This window comes from Apis dorsata, unplaced genomic scaffold (assembly GCF_000469605.1).
Source record: "Apis dorsata unplaced genomic scaffold, Apis dorsata 1.3 scaffold_29, whole genome shotgun sequence".
In the NCBI taxonomy this organism is placed as follows: Eukaryota; Metazoa; Arthropoda; class Insecta; order Hymenoptera; family Apidae; genus Apis; species Apis dorsata.
Window position 1 is genome coordinate 440,721 of NW_006263331.1, and position 16,122 is coordinate 456,842.

General features: G+C 26.5%; 5 protein-coding genes across 6 annotated transcripts in view; 2 read left to right on the plus strand and 3 right to left on the minus strand.

Moving 5' to 3' along the window:
• The window catches only part of LOC102673881 (signal transducer and activator of transcription 5B), a 5,675-nt gene extending 4,413 nt beyond the window's left edge, over window positions 1-1,262 (plus strand). Inside the window, exon 9 of the mRNA XM_031511745.1 lies at window positions 889-1,262. Coding sequence (XP_031367605.1) covers window positions 889-1,054 — 166 coding nt within the window. The 3' untranslated portion in view covers window positions 1,055-1,262. The remainder of the gene's footprint in view (window positions 1-888) is intronic.
• A 1,819-nt stretch (window positions 1,263-3,081) lies between these two features.
• On the minus strand, window positions 3,082-8,746 carry LOC102674010. The gene is made up of 10 exons (XM_006608156.2): window positions 7,953-8,746; window positions 7,744-7,862; window positions 7,156-7,648; window positions 6,813-7,078; window positions 6,585-6,724; window positions 4,906-5,175; window positions 4,493-4,813; window positions 4,137-4,386; window positions 3,733-4,004; window positions 3,082-3,626 (listed from the first exon to the last, which is right to left on the minus strand). Exons 1-10 carry the CDS (start codon window positions 8,239-8,241, stop codon window positions 3,380-3,382), a joined length of 2,667 nt encoding a protein of 888 aa, XP_006608219.1. The 5' UTR covers window positions 8,242-8,746; the 3' UTR covers window positions 3,082-3,379.
• Window positions 8,747-9,144: 398 nt separating this feature from the next.
• LOC102677142 (exonuclease 3'-5' domain-containing protein 2) lies at window positions 9,145-12,473 on the plus strand. The gene is made up of 7 exons (XM_031511461.1): window positions 9,145-9,861; window positions 10,310-10,451; window positions 10,531-10,830; window positions 10,916-11,040; window positions 11,125-11,534; window positions 11,620-11,996; window positions 12,103-12,473. Exons 1-7 carry the CDS (start codon window positions 9,626-9,628, stop codon window positions 12,301-12,303), a joined length of 1,791 nt encoding a protein of 596 aa, XP_031367321.1. The 5' UTR covers window positions 9,145-9,625; the 3' UTR covers window positions 12,304-12,473.
• Window positions 12,474-12,654: 181 nt separating this feature from the next.
• LOC102676992 (mitochondrial import inner membrane translocase subunit Tim16) lies at window positions 12,655-13,399 on the minus strand. Its single transcript, XM_006608181.2, has one exon. It carries the CDS (start codon window positions 13,167-13,169, stop codon window positions 12,771-12,773), a length of 399 nt encoding a protein of 132 aa, XP_006608244.1. The 5' UTR covers window positions 13,170-13,399; the 3' UTR covers window positions 12,655-12,770.
• A 259-nt stretch (window positions 13,400-13,658) lies between these two features.
• LOC102671392 (protein farnesyltransferase subunit beta) overlaps window positions 13,659-16,122 on the minus strand; it is a 9,499-nt gene continuing 7,035 nt past the window's right edge. The window contains exons 1-7 of one of the 2 annotated variants that reach the window (XM_031511504.1): window positions 15,770-15,929; window positions 15,421-15,537; window positions 15,201-15,320; window positions 14,879-15,117; window positions 14,389-14,689; window positions 14,079-14,320; window positions 13,659-14,018 (exon numbers count right to left, since the gene is read on the minus strand). In XM_031511504.1, the coding sequence (XP_031367364.1) occupies window positions 13,829-14,018; window positions 14,079-14,320; window positions 14,389-14,689; window positions 14,879-15,117; window positions 15,201-15,320; window positions 15,421-15,534 (1,206 nt within the window). In that variant the 5' untranslated portion in view covers window positions 15,535-15,537; window positions 15,770-15,929 and the 3' untranslated portion in view covers window positions 13,659-13,828. Of the gene's footprint in view, window positions 14,019-14,078; window positions 14,321-14,388; window positions 14,690-14,878; window positions 15,118-15,200; window positions 15,321-15,420; window positions 15,538-15,769; window positions 15,930-16,122 lie in introns of those variants that run through there. The other variant, XM_031511496.1, reaches the window with a different exon arrangement.

Here is a 16,122-nt window from a genome sequence, read left to right on the forward strand (position 1 = left end):
ATCTATCTATCTATCTATCTATCTATCTATCTATCTATCTCTATCTAAATAGAAACGGCTTATCCATGGCATTATAAAAATAAAAATCAAAAATTGATGCAAATATGTATTCTTACACATGCATACGCGTACACATTCACATATGTATGAACACACACAAATACATAATGAATATATACATATATATTACATTGCACGTGATGTGTGTGTATGCGTGTGTGTGAGTGTATGTGTACGCACGTATGCATTTATTTATATATATTAAATTTATACGAAAGAAAATAAAAGTGTTACACATATGCGAAAAGAATATATAGTAGGAAATTTTTAAAAAATCGAAGGCATAGGCCTGGAGCAAGCCGGTACAACCACAACAACGGAAAATCAAATGTTTAAATGCTGAACTGCTGAAAAAATAAACACAACTCCAATCACATGATAATTATAATTTTAGTACTGGCAATCGAATATATTTAATCATTATTATGAAATTATTACGAGACCAAGGCTAGAATTTTTAAAAAAATCATCTAAATAGATTGTATTTTTTTTTTGTAATAAACTAAAGGCATCGCAGATGACTCTTAAGTGACCGATCAATTTCAATTAGGTTGGGGATTTTTTGTGGTTGTTCGTATTTCCTTTGCCGTGTTGTACCGGCTATCCGGCTAATCGGTCACACGTTTCGTTTCGAAACAGATGGATAAACTCTTCTGAAAGATTCGAGCAACAAATTAAATACTTTAAAATATTAAAATTAAGAGAAGAGGAAAAAGGAGAACAGGAAAGAACAAAGCTAGATTGAATTGGTTTCGTACCATGTATAATATATTTACGAGTTGTTCATTATTATGCCAGTGATTGGAGTTGTGTTTTAATTTGTGGTAGCTACGCTCCGGGCCTTGGCCAGTCAAGTGTTGGGCGAACAAATTCGGACATGGACTATGTGGAGCTGATGGGCCATGCTGAGCTGCCTTCGATCGAGGAAAATCTCAACTTGGATCATTTTAGCTTCAACGAATTCATACAAACGTACAACACTAAACCGCAATAGGTATGTTTAGGCGCGATAATTTTTTGTGTCTAAATTTCTATTAATTGTCTTCGTTTTTCACTTTAAATCACTTTTTCAATCATACATCATTCAACATTGTAATTTGTTATTATTATTATTGTTCTTTTTATAGGGGAGGGATGTAAAAATGTTTTTGTTGTCTTGAATATATTATCTTTTATATCTATTAATTATATTCGCTTCTAAAAAAAAAAAAATCTGACATATCTTCTTTCATTGTGTGCAATATAGATATATGTACAGAATGAAACACGTAACTGGAATCGTTTCGATTATTTTGCAAATAATGATCTTAATAAAAAATATTTCATATAAGAATTGAATGTTTTCTAAGGGAATATTATTTTAATATTATAATATTAATATATATTCATTAATTTTTTTGTAAATAAATTTCCTTATCTATGAAGGAAATATATGAAGAAGTTTATTTTTTTAATTAAAATCATTATTTATAGAATAATTGAAATAATTTCAATTATTTGTTACATTCTGTATATACAATGTAAATGAAAATAACTTTTATAAAAGCTATTTAATCATTTAATTTTACAAACGAATGATAGCAATCGATAGCATTTATATATATTATGATTAATTCATGTGTCGCTTTATAAATTGATTACTTTTAGTTTGGATAAAATATTTATTATATAATAATAATGTCATTTAATGTTTAAGTATTTAGTTAAATGAAATTGAACAAATCGAATATTTGATACATATTATTGAAAAAATTGATCTTGTTTTATTATTTAGATTTTATTTGAAAAAAAATATCATTATAATATTCTATTATAGTAATAATGCAAATATAATATACAAAAAAAATATAGTATATTAACTTTGATTGTTGCATAGTCTACAATTTTAAAAATTATATTTTTTTATAAGATAATGATATTTCTTTTAGAAACGTAAAAACATTAAATAAATATTGTGCTCTCCTTTTTGTTTCTAATAATTACCTGTAATTATATAATAGTAAAGCAAAATTTTTTGTTATTTATTAAAAAACAAGATATGAAGGAGAAAATGATGAGTGAGTAATGATGAGATCTAGATGTCAACGGAGAGTAGAATTGTTATAATAATCGCATAGAATATATAAATACAGACAATCATTTTCGCGTCCACTTATGTAAATAGAGAATTTACAAAAAATTAGAATTTTAATTTACCAATAATCTAGAATATCTAAATGAGAAAGGGGGGTTGTGCAACGTTAATATAGAATATATATAACATGCAATTCGTGTGACCTAAATATGTGCCTTAAAATCTTCGAATTTCTGCTTGTTATATTTTTTAACAAACTCTTAAGACAACTTGCATATTTTCGGTATGAATATTTTTTTCTTCGTTTGACTCATCGTTCGATTTGATAAAGAAATGATGTATTTTCTACCGTTTAAACATTTTGTATATTTAAACGTTACTTATTTAAAGATATTTGAAAGAATGAAATCTATTTGATGCGTAATATTTTTAATGCGACGAAAAAAAAAAAAATATGTATTTTCTAATTATCGAAATAAAATTTTCGGTAAATATTATATATTAGATTTATAAATATAAGAGATTCTTATCGCTAATTAAAAATATATATGTTATTCGTTTTCTAATAATTGTATACCCTCCCCTGTAATTTATGTAATCTATTGAAAATTAATTGTTGCGCGTATATAAATCATCGACGTACATTAGATTTCATTTTGGATAGATTTGAAGGCATCGTTATCCTCATTATATTTACTATATATAATATAAATATTATATAATATATATATATATATTATATATTTGTGTGTAACCGCGTATGGATTCATGTATGTACGAATTTATGTATGTATGAATGCATGCATGTACCTGACTATGTATATGCGTGTGTGTACGTACATGTGTATGTATGAATGTATGTAAAGATAAGTAAACTTCTAATTGTAACGTTAACATTGTTCATTATTCAAATCTATTGTCTATTATCTTTTATCTAAAAATTAGAGTTTATTTTATTATGCAGAACAATCTTACTGTTTGTAAAAGATATACGATTATTATTATCTTTATTCATCTACACAATAATTATTATATAAATGTAAAATATATAAGATGTGTTCGTATAGAATAAAATAGGTTTTTAATTCGATTCCTAAATCGTGTTTCGGTTTAAATTTTGACAATTAAATACTTTTTCTCTAAATATTTATTATAAATATTATAAGATAGAAATAAATAACATAAACTTGTAACAAAAAAGTTATACAAAAGTTTCATGATCTAATAAGATTGCTAATATTTTACTTATTTTGAACAATCCTCGGCCAACACATTATCATCTTTGTGTAAGCAATCGCATTCAGGTATACATGTATCTTCGTAGTATCCAGGTGCAGGATAACTAACTTGATAAATAGTATCTGTACACATTGGATCCGTAGGCCGTTGATATTTATCCTTAGATGCCCAAGGTATAAATTCTTTAGGAAGAGGAGTCCAAGGTTGATAGGATAGTTTGTTTATAGTATCATATTCAACCTTTTCAGCAAACCTAAAAGATAACAGCGTAGAAAAAAAATACTTATTTAATTCGAAGAATCGTAGCACAATATGTTGCAATATATATTATTGGTCAATAAAGGACATTGCTAATGTACCTTTTGTATTGAATGACAGGTTTAAAACTCTGAACTAATTCTACCGGGCCTGGTTTCGCGTACGATAGTTTCGTCGTAGTTCTATCATCGATCGGTGTATCAGCGCTTCGAAGATTATCGCACGGAACAATAAGATCAGGTCGTAGCGTTGACTTTTCCACGAAATCACAACGGCTGGTAGTGTCAGATCGCATCGGGCCCTCACCTAACATCTTTCTACTTCGAGGTAATATCGGGGAACGTTTCTCGGCTTGAAGTGGTTGGTAACTTAACTAATTGATAAATCAAAGTAAAAAAAAAATATAAATAAAAATTAAAATAAGAAAAATTAAAAATAGAAAAATAACAATTGCAGAATGAAAAGGAAGAAGTTAATGGAAACGTCGTTGTAAATCGCAATGTACTTTGCTCGTTGTGTCTGCCGATATCTTGCCGTCAGCTCTTGTGATAGCATTGCAAGGAATAATCGGTTCCACGCGATCAATGGTCGATTCCAAATAGCTTTCTTTGTAAATAGTTTTATCATGAAATTCACCGCCATAAGGAAATACATTGGCAGGACAGGGCACTATAGGTTTTTCTATGCATGACTCTTCGTTTTTCAAATAACTTTCAGAATACGTTGTTTTTGCACACATCGCAATGTCTGGAGGTCTATAAACATTTCGTGAATTGTTTAATGTAATTAAATAATAATTAATAATAATTGTCTATTGTAAATTGAAGATACAAATAAGAAGTTTTTTAAAATGATATATACTTGTAAGTAGGTTTTTGTTGCCAAGAATATATATCTTTTTCTTGAATAGGAACAGGCTGATAACTTAATTTATGCGTGGTATCGTCAAAAATTGGTTCACTAGGTGGACAATAAACCGATACCGGTTTAAAATTAACCGTTGGTTCAGTGGATCCTGGATCCATATAAGAAAGCTTTGCTGTGGTACTATCCTCCAATTTGCCTCTACTCAAACGAATATTCCCGCATGGCACTATAAGTTCTTGCTTCTCTACATATTTACGTGGGTAATCTTGACGAACCGTTGTAACAGAATCCATTGGACCAGTTCCAATCATCGGTCTAATATCGAAGAAATAATTTCATCGTTAAAACTATTGAAAATTAAGAAATTTTTTTTAATTCGATTTGACATAGTTTTCTGAATCTGTTACCTATGTTTGGGTAAAATTGGTTTTGTTTTAGGCACAGCTTCGATAAGTTTGTAACTTAATTGATTAGTTGTTTCAGCGAGAAAACGAGCATCGGATTTAACGAGAGCAGGTTTGGGTCGGATGGGTTGAGATCGGCTGCGTCGCATTTCCGCATCATCCACGTTTAAATATGACAAATGATACGTTGTATTAGTTTCAAACAGCTTTGAAGGTGGATGATACGTTCTTACGGGGGCGAATGACTTTGTTCGTGATGGTTGAACATATTTTCTTTTACACTAAATACGCATAACATTAATGATAAAACTATATAATAATCGATTTTATCATTTCAATAATAGAAAAATTAGCAGATTTCTTACTTTTATATCACATGGACATTCTGATTTCTCGCATCTTGGTGTTCGAAGTTGCTTTTTCGTATTAATCTCGATTACTTCCATTTTGTATTTGATATTATTTTACATAATAATAATTTCCTTGTTTTTTTCGTTTTTTAATCAACAAGAGATTTATGTTTCCGGTTAATAAATCTCTCAAAAGATATGTAACATATAAAATACAATAATATAAAATGATAAGATTGTTGCAAACGTCAACCCCTACGTCACATCTTGCAACTTCAGTAAAAAACACATAATTTAGCGAATCATGCTTCGAAGTTAGTATTAAATCAATTATTTTAATGAAAACAAAATAAAATCAATGATAAAATCGATTATGTCAATAATCGAATATATATTTAAATATTTTAAGATATGATATGTTATGATAAGAAAATTTGTTATTTGCAAACCGATAATGATAAATGATTTAACTGATAATAATTTCAATTTTTGTCTTAGCTACTAATAGAAAATTTATTTCCTTATATCGTACGTATCGATTAAAAATATAATATGAATATGTAGAATGTTTTATTTTAAATAATAAGAATGTCTTTTCACTATTTTAGATCACAGTTAATTTTCAAGATTGGATAGATTTCTTTTTGATAGCATCTAGCGAAAATGCATGTAAATCGATGTATTCTCAAAACAATGATACATGGAAGACATAAGAAACATACAATGCGATTATGTTTAATTGTCCACGTTTCATTTTAAGGGGATGTCATTTATATGCGTGGTTGTAAAATACTGCCTATATTCGTTTATCTTTTTTTTCACATTTCCATATACGAAGCATATCGAAAAATATGTTTTAACAATTATATATATTTACTGTATACAATATAATCATACTATGGTTTGAATTAATATAGTCGAATTAAAAGAAAATGCTATAGACATAAGATAAATTAAACATAAATCTAACGTAGACTGTAGATTAGAAATTAGCATTGAAAAAAGAGGTAGTAATGCGTAATAAAATTAAGAAATATAGAACAAATAATAAGATGTATATCTGTGAGGCACCGAAGAGTTCTTTTCAGTTAACACAGAGAGCTAATGCTGTTTTTCAAGCATTTAAGAAGAAGGATCTTCCTAACACCAAGAGAAGAAAGGACTTTTGTTCTGGAAGCGCTGTGTAAATGTGTCGGAGAACGAGAATAGTCTTGGTGCTCCATTTCCCTTAGCCCTATAAAATAGTATTGATAAAATTACATTTTAAATCGGAAAATGTGTATGTCTTTACAATTTTTTGATAATTTATAAATAATTAATATATATAAATACTTTTCAACGATCACAGCAGGCATTTGAACCAATTGTACGGGACTTTTAGCATCCTTTAAAGCTTGTTGTAAATTCAAAATCTGTCCACGCATTACGCTCATTTGTTTATCAAAATGATGTCGATCGAAACCTTTATCTTGCTATAAAAATAAATATTTCTTATTCAAATTGATCAAATTCTAGTCAATTGTCTATCAATATAAAGTAATTTTAATTTATATAACTTACTTTAAATAATTGATACAAATCGTCACAAAGATCTTGTACAAAATTTTGATCCGAGAGTTGTGGTAACACAAGCTCTCGTGTTATATCGCTAAATGGTTGTTTTGCTTGACTTAACCATGCCCAATGATAAGGATATGCACGCCAAGAATCAGGATGTTTAAAAGGAAAAGCCAAACCATTGTCTATAGCGGCTATTTTTACTTCACTTTGTTCCATTCCATTTTTTCCCTTACTGTTATCGTATTTAATTAACCAATTTTCATTGCCTTTAAAAAGATTGTATTTAACAATTCCATATAACTCTCTATGTAAAAGTTAAAATTATCTTATGAATATTAATTACTTCTATCAGTATTCCTAATTATATAGTCCAAAATAACTAAGCGTTCAAATTGAAGTTGAAATTCTCTACTAAGTCGAGGTGATAGAGGTTCGTTTTCCCATCGCCTTAACCAATAATCAGCATCCTTGTAACCATCTACAAAAACTTGAAAAGAACCAACTTTCGGCGGCAAACCAATACGATTGAAGTGAGATCCCACTGTTGGAAACTGGTCCATAATTGCTTGCTTCATACGGGCTTTTTGACGGTCTAAGCGTGGGTAGTTAAATGTTTTACTGACAAGTTTAACTACTCTAGTGTTTGGTACTATGCCCAAACCTAATTTACGGTCAACTAAACTTGCACCCGCCTCGCTGAGATATCCTTGATTTGGAATTAAACAACTTCTCCCAAAGCAACAAGGACAACAAAGCTTGTGCATCCATTTTGTCCATTTTGGATTTAATCTTCCATATGGTTCTTCATCTTTTGGTTTAAAAACACCTATTATTCTCTATAAAATAAAATGAGCTGTTATTAATACATAATTAGTCTAAACAATCTATTACATAAGATTTTAATTTTTAAAGATAAAATATTATACCTTACCCCTGTAGGATTTTTTACAAAATAACTTCCACTAGAACCCTGATATATTCTTTCTGGAAAGATTCCATTATCTATTGCCAATTCTGCCTGCCATACTAATTCAGAAAATTGTGGATCATCTAAAAAATATAATGCACAATTGATGTGATTAAACATAAAAAAAAATTATATAATATTTTTTTATAATATATATTTAATAAATTACAAACCAGGAAAGCGATTGAAGGTGACATCAAGTTCCAGCCGACCAAGGAGAGGCTGGCTCTCCCGGTCAATTCCAGGGGAATCAATGGCTATAGTTTGTTCGTTGCTCAGATTGGGAACAAATTCAACGTCTGGTATTAATTCTGAACAATCGTTTACTGGTAAACAATTATTAGATGTGATTGAAAGATCTACCAGTGCGTCAGTTTCTACTAAGACAGAAGTATTAGTATTATTCTGACTATGATATTCTCGATAAGGCACGTGTAATTGCCGTTGTTCGGAGTCACTCATTACAATCGAATCTGCATAACAATATTTGGCAGATTCCTTTAATATTCAATCGCTTAAAAATTTGTTTGCACAAATAATTTTGTCTATTTTCCCATATTCTTATTCCACCTGTCAATGATGCAAACGATCAAATTCGTATTTAGCAAATATTTTCACCATTAAAAATCTAAAGTCTAAAGCAACCATTGCGTCATTAAAATAACTTTGAATTATTGTAAATTTATTAATTTATGAGAATAGCCATGGATTGAGAGTGTATGTTTACGATGCTTAAAAGAACACTGTATAACTAATTAATAACTATGGTTCATCATTCCAGCAGACGATATCAGCTGATAGGATTAACGCCATACTTAATTTTTTTTATACTATTTCCTGTGCTTATAGATATGTACACATAATTATAGTTTTCCATTTATGTAAAAAATGCATATTTAACTATATAATACATATAATTATTTTATGCGCCATTAATACTCTTATAAATTTGTCCACAAAATGTGTATGAATAGAGGGATATAATTGTATCTTATATAGTTTTACTTCAAATCATAATAAACATCAAACATAATAAATAATTATAAAATAAACATGTAATTTTTATTAACTATTATATTTTTCATACAATAACATTTTATTTATATATGTATATAATAAAATTATATTTTAAAAATTTGAAAATATTTAAAAAAACAAAATATTGTAAATTTTCAAAAATATAATATAATTTCTAAAAAAATATAATTCTATTTGTAATGTATATAATAAATAATATTAAAAAACAATGTTCATGCAATTAAAATATTTATTACAAAAATATGTGAAAAATTGTATACCAACCAATCAGCATAAAGAACATCCTATTGAAATACAAACAAGGAAGATAACGTTTCAATAATCATAGTCATATGTAATATTTGATCACATACTTGGTGTTCGCGTCGTTGCTTCAGTAGCTACGGATTCTCTTCAAATCGCATTTGGTTAACTTATTTTTTTTAATTACGATCGTGATGTACCTTTTGTGTGATTCTTTAAATATTTTGAATAATTTAGTAATTCGATCATTCATTTCTTGGAACTTTTTATCTCTATTGCTTTTCAAATACCGGTTGTCATGATCGATTTCTAACTCTAATAATTCAACATAACGTTAAGTTTAATTAATTTATTTATTTAATGTATTTAATTATTAATTATCAATGTAAATATCTATATTTTAAATGAGAAAAAAATATATGTATATATACACATATATACATACATACATGTATATATATATGTGTACATGTATATATTTAAGTAGTAAAAAACAGAAAATAAATTGTATATAAAAAGTTTTAATTCTAATTGTGTTAAAAATAAGAATTTATCATTGCAATTAATGCATCCTGTAAAGAGCAAAATGTTTCTTGTATGTGTAACTGTGGGCCTTGTACTTTTGGCCTCTAAATATCACAAGAATGTTTTTCAAAGTGTTAAACACCTTTGTCAACGTATAAAGAATAAGAGCTATAAACAACATGATCAAAAAAAGAAAGATCTTAAAATTACATTAGATAAAATTATTTTGGCTGATACTCCAGAAAAATGTGATTATGCCATTCAGCGTATTCACTGGTAAGTTTTATAATTATAAATTATAAGTTGTACAATTATTTTCTTATCAATATCCCCATCCAATGTGTATTAAGTCTATAGTACTGTTATGTGTTTACATTTTTTTTGTTGTATATCTAATTATGGACTTTTAGGAAATTAGTTATATTGAAATACATACATATATATATATATATATATTTTTTTTTCAGTTACTATTTATTATTTAAATAAGTTTCATTTATTTAAGAAATTATTAATAAATTATTAATAAATATATATTAAATTTATATATTTATTTTTTATACTAATGAATTTTAAATTAATAATTCTTATATATATATATGATTAGAATTTTCTAAAACTATAAATAACAATATATGAAAAATATAGAAATATATTATTAGCAATTTTATTTTAATTTTTTTAAATATTTATATAATTTTTATTAAATATTTTTTTGTTAAAGCAACTTATCTAATGATGTATTGGGTTTTGATTGTGAATGGGTAAATGAAGGACCCGTTTCTTTACTTCAACTTGCTACATTTAATGGAGTGTGTGGTCTTTTCCGTATTGGGAAAATAGGATATATTCCTCAAAAATTAGAAGTATGTAATATTTGATAAATTTAAATTAATATATAAATTAATTGTTATGTTAAATTAATAATACAACTAATTCTCTTAGGAGCTGCTAGCTAATAAACGTATTCTTAAAGTAGGAGTTGCTTCATATGAAGATGGTCAAAAAATTATAGCAGATTATGGTTGTAAAGTTTGCAATACACTTGATTTAAGGACATTAGCAGAACGTGTAAATTTACCAAGTCCAAAAAGTTTAGCTGCAATGAGTTTGCAATATTTAGGTTTGGAAATGGATAAACTAATAAAAGTAAGGTGTAGCAACTGGAATGCTGGCACTCTTACTGACGAACAAGTAGCATATGCTGCTTGTGATGCACTTGCATCTGTTCTTATTTATGACCAAGTAAAATATAATCTATAATTTGAAAAAATTTTATTATGAGAAATATATATATAATATTCATACTAAATTATTTTATATTTTATAGATCATGCAAAAAATAAAAGAAAAATACTCTTTGTGGGAAAACTTATTAAATTATATAAAAAATATATGTAATAGAAATTTAAATATGCAATTTTATTGTTTACCTAATGATGTAATTGATACAAGGTAATATTTTTGATTATTATTATTATTAATATTATTAATATATTAATAGAAAAGTTTGTTTCAAACTTATATCTTATATTTTAGATTTAGAACTCAACAAGCACATGTAACAGTTAATCAAAAAAATATTGAAAATAATTATTTTGATAAGATTACTAAAGATTTAAAGACAAAAAACATTGTACGTAAAAATAATATACCTACAAGAAATAAACCATTATATCATAATTGTTATTTACAAGCACCTGATGGAGAAATATTATGTACATGTGATCGTAAGAAAGCAGAATGGTATGTTACAAAAGGATTAGGAGAAATAATTGAAAACGAACCATTTACTGTAAGATTGAAATTTGAACCTTCTGGACGTGCTTTGGGAGAAGTTGGACAATATTATACACAAGTTAAAATTAATCAATGTGTAGTTTGTGGAACTTCAAATAAATTCATTAGAAAAAATGTTGTACCTCGAGAATATCGTAAATATTTTCCATGTGAGTTATATGTTTAAAATTTAATTTGATTTATTTATAATAGAATAGAATATCAACAAATTTACAAATCAATACAATTTTTTAGTGGTGATGAAAGCTCATCAATCTCATGATATATTATTATTATGTCCATCCTGTCATGAAATAAGTAATTGTCATGATCTGCAGCTCAGAAGAAAGTTAGCAGATATGTGCGATGCTCCTTTAGCTGGTCCATTAACACATATACGTAATAAACATGTAAATAATTATAGAAAATTACATTCTGCTGTTAAAGCACTGAAAGAGAGAACAACTTTACCTGATGCACGACGCAAAGATTTAGAACACTATATTTCGGAATGTACAAATGGACAACAAGTTACACCAAGTTTACTTGATGCATTAAATAAAGAATTAAAAAATGTTATAATTTCATTGCCTAATTATGATCAATTTAAATGCCAACCTCATGGCTTAAAGGTATTATGAATAAATAATGAATTAAATATTTGTAAAGTTTTTTTAATATATTAATATATATTATGTATATTGTATAATAATGTAGTATATTAAATTTATTTTACAGGTAGTTCAATATTTCCAAAAAAGGGAAGGGGGATTAGTAGAATTGGAGCGCATGTGGAGAGAACACTTTCTTTTGACAATGAAGCCAAAATATCTACCAAATTTATGGTCTGTTCGTCATAATCAAGAAAGATTAACTATTCGTCAATCTCAGAACAGAATTGAGCCAAAAGATGCAAAGGTAGCTGGTTTGGCATACTGAATTTTATATATTGTGTATATAAGAGGACTCGTATATGAGCGAGTACTTGTATTAAAAGACTGCTACATAAATCTGTATATCTTTTATGTGCATATATTTATATACATGTGCATATACATATTATTTATATATTTAGATATGTACAGATATATACAGATATACATAAGAAATAATGTTTTTCATTTTCTACCCAATTGATTGAAATTTATACAAATACATTAACTTATAAAAAAAAAACTTGTAATTTATAAAAAAGAAACTGTAAATAATGCTTCTATCTTTTTCAATATATTTTAACCAATTATAGAATATAAATTTTAATTACTATAAGTTAGATTTTGTGAAAATATCCGATTATTATTTATTATTTTATATTTTTATATTTTATTTGCAATTAAAATATCATTACAAGTATATGTACAGACTTCAAAGATATATCAATTAAATTTAGACTACATAAAAATAAGTTAAAGTCGTCTTGACGCGTTTTGTTCGGAATTTCTATTCGGAGGAGGAACTTTCACATTTTTTATTTCTTCATCAATGCGTTCTTTAGCACGTACAATTTTTGATTGAATATAAAATGAACCACCTTTTGATCTGTCATTAACTTCCATGAGATGTTTATAGTTACGTTCAATGGCTTCTATTTGGTCCACTCGTTCAACATTTAAAATCTGTAATGCTTCTTCTAAAGAAATACCAGTTTTATAATTTGTTGCAGCATGTTGAGCACCTCGTGTCCCACCGCCTGTTTTACGTGCAGCTGCTTGACTTGCCGCAATTTCTTCTCGCAATGCTCGTGCGAATGCTCTAAACACGACTTGCGTTCCCATTATTATTATTTGTACTAAGTGTTTTGCCATAACCTCTTTTCTTATTGAAAATAATTGTCAAAATAATTTTAGATACAATTTTTTCTTTATAATTTATCTTTTACAAAATATTTATATCAGACAAAATTTGTTTTTATGATATTCAAATATATATACTATTGTTTTCAAATTTTACAATAGTTTCCTTAATAACTTATTTCTTACACGTTTTGCACTTGTATTGCACCATTTCAGAACACATCGCTCATATATATATTTACTATACGTACATACATTGATTATTATTTATATATAAATTAAGTTTTTGATTCAAAGAATCATATTTATAATTGTGTCATAAAAATTTTTATTATATCTTATTTATCAAAAATTTCATATGATATTATCTATTTTTATAGAAGATTTCTAGTAAGTATATTAGGTTAGAATTAAAACATATATTCATATTCATAATATGAATATTCATAAAAAATAATACTTATTAAATATTAATTAATATTATAATTAAACAAATATTAATTCAATAATTCATAATTATTATTAAAAATTATTAATTATCATTTAATAATTTTATATTTAGATTTTGGTCAATTTTAATGTGAAGTAAAGTAGAATCTGTCTTTAAACTTCTTTCTATGAAATAAAAGCATTTTTATTTTATTTATATATTTTAAACATTAAATATACGTTCAGTCAGGTATAGGCAGTGTATTAAAATATTTTAATGCATTAACTGCACAAGAATCTTCTAAATTATACAAAGGATGAATTATTTTTACTAAATTTATGTTAGATGATCCAATAATCAATGGCCATGGAGAATTTTGTGCAATTGACAATCCACTAAGTGCATAACATGTATGATATACATCTTGACTTCTGAAATAATTATAACAATTTATAAAAGCTTTTATGATGAATAACATTAAGGTCTCATACTTTCCAGGCTTGTCCACAAGACTACCATAAGGATGTTGACAGCAAATTAATAAATATTCTTGTAAGGCCTCTTGATTAAACAACCAATATGCGGAATTGAACACTTTATTTTCCATAGTTAAAATTGTATGAATTAATGGAAAAGCTCCACCTTGCCAGAATGAATAACAACCATCTACTAACTTCTCTGTGCGTCCTTGGAATCCACCTTCTAAGCGCATTTGTTTATTTACTATCCATCTCTGAAAATAAATATATATAAATAGTGGAACTCTTTAATATAATATTTATTATAATAATAATTGAATACCAAAAATGATTTCAAACAACAGAAATGAGGTTTCCCAAGAAGCACTAGTGCTGCTAATCCACAAAATCCATATCCTCCATGAGCTTCCATGCCAGGAGAACCACCAAAACCACCTTCCCATGTTTGACATTTAGCTATCCAACTTTCACTTTCTTTAAATATTTCAGGAGTATATACATTTGTTAGTTTTGCTACAGAAAGAGCACAATATATTCCTCTTATATCTGTTTCTCCATCTTTATGCAAACTAAAAGAACCATCTTCTCCATGTAAGGATGATAAAAACTGTTTAAGTCCTTTTCTAAAATCAAATATATAAGATTATAATAAAATAAATAATATTCTTAAAGGGAAATCTTTTGAAATACAATTTTAAAAATTATATTTATTTTTTTCATAGCTGTATATATATATATATATATATACCTATTAATATATATACCTATCAATATATATACCTATTAATATATATACCTATCAATATATATACCTATTAATTACTTGATAAGCTTGAGGTGTACCAATAGTGCATAATGCATTTATTGCTGCATATGTAGAGGCTAAATGAGGATGCTGTCCTGGACCTCCTCCAAAACCACCTTCTGGTGATTGACATTTGGCTAAAAAACTAATAATTTTAGAATATTCATCATATTCTAAACGCTCTCCTAAAATTTGAAGAGAATGTAGACTCCAATAACACAACCATGGTCTACTAGAATCTAAACACTAAAAAACAGTATATACTATATTATAATAATATTTTAAATATAATAAATTATTAATAAACATAATTAAAAATTTATTTTTACCTGATAAGCTTCACTAAGTTGAAATAAAGATTTTTTTAAAAATTGAATATGTTTTTGTCTTGCTAAAAGAGGTTCATTGTTTAATTTATATAATTTCAATATATCATTTTCAACACGATCCTATAATCAAAACATTTAAAAAAATATTAATAACAAATAAAAAAAGACATATTTAATAAAAATAATTAAGTTACTAAATATAATATACATAAAAATATACCTGTCGTATTGAACTTGTAGTTTGATATCCTTCATCATCCTGTTTTTGTTTTAATATTTCTGCATAAGTTCTAATGTGTGGTTCATCACGTTCGTTAATCATTGAATTCCACATAATCTATTAAACACGTGGATATATTGCATTAACAATTAAAAGAAATAAATGTTGTATTAAAATTTAAGAATAAATATAAAAAAATGGGAATTGCACTAAGAAATTTTAAAAGAGAAAATAATAAAAAAGATGTCTTTTATCATCATTTAAATAATAAAATTTTAAATTTTAAATAAAATTTTTTCAAGTTATTATAATAACTATATCACTTTCATGTTGAATATACAATAATTACTTGAAGATGAGAAGAAGGTTAAAATTTCTTTGACATTAACTAATACCACAAATAGGCACAGATGAGGTACAGAATAGACATGACATTTTATGAGATTTTATGTTCCATGTTCTGAAATACCGACTTCGAAAAAAAACAGTGTTTCTTACGCCCTCTGCAATTTGTTATACATTTCTATATATCATATCTATTTTATATATAAAATAGATTATTTATATATATAAATTGTCTTATATGGCATTATTATCTTAATTTATATTAATATTTATATATTATATATTATATTGTATATTATATTATATATTATATTATATATTATATATATTTATGTTTCAGATAAAAGTTCAGAATGA

Bases quoted from the DNA above. Each gene is read 5' to 3' on its own strand.
- LOC102674010 (XM_006608156.2), bottom strand. From the start codon at position 8,241: ATGAGTGACTCCGAACAACGGCAATTACACGTGCCTTATCGAGAATAT. The intron at 7,863-7,952 runs GTTTGTAATTTA...TATATTTTTTAG, and splicing joins CACCTTCAATCGCTTTCCTG to ATGATCCACAATTTTCTGAA. The intron at 7,079-7,155 runs GTAATTAATATT...ATCTTTTTAAAG, and splicing joins AATTAGGAATACTGATAGAA to GCAATGAAAATTGGTTAATT.
- LOC102676992 (XM_006608181.2), bottom strand. From the start codon at position 13,169: ATGGCAAAACACTTAGTACAAATAATAATAATGGGAACGCAAGTCGTG.
- LOC102677142 (XM_031511461.1), top strand. From the start codon at position 9,626: ATGCATCCTGTAAAGAGCAAAATGTTTCTTGTATGTGTAACTGTGGGC. The intron at 9,862-10,309 runs GTAAGTTTTATA...TTTTTGTTAAAG, and splicing joins GCCATTCAGCGTATTCACTG to CAACTTATCTAATGATGTAT. The intron at 10,831-10,915 runs GTAAAATATAAT...TATATTTTATAG, and splicing joins CTGTTCTTATTTATGACCAA to ATCATGCAAAAAATAAAAGA.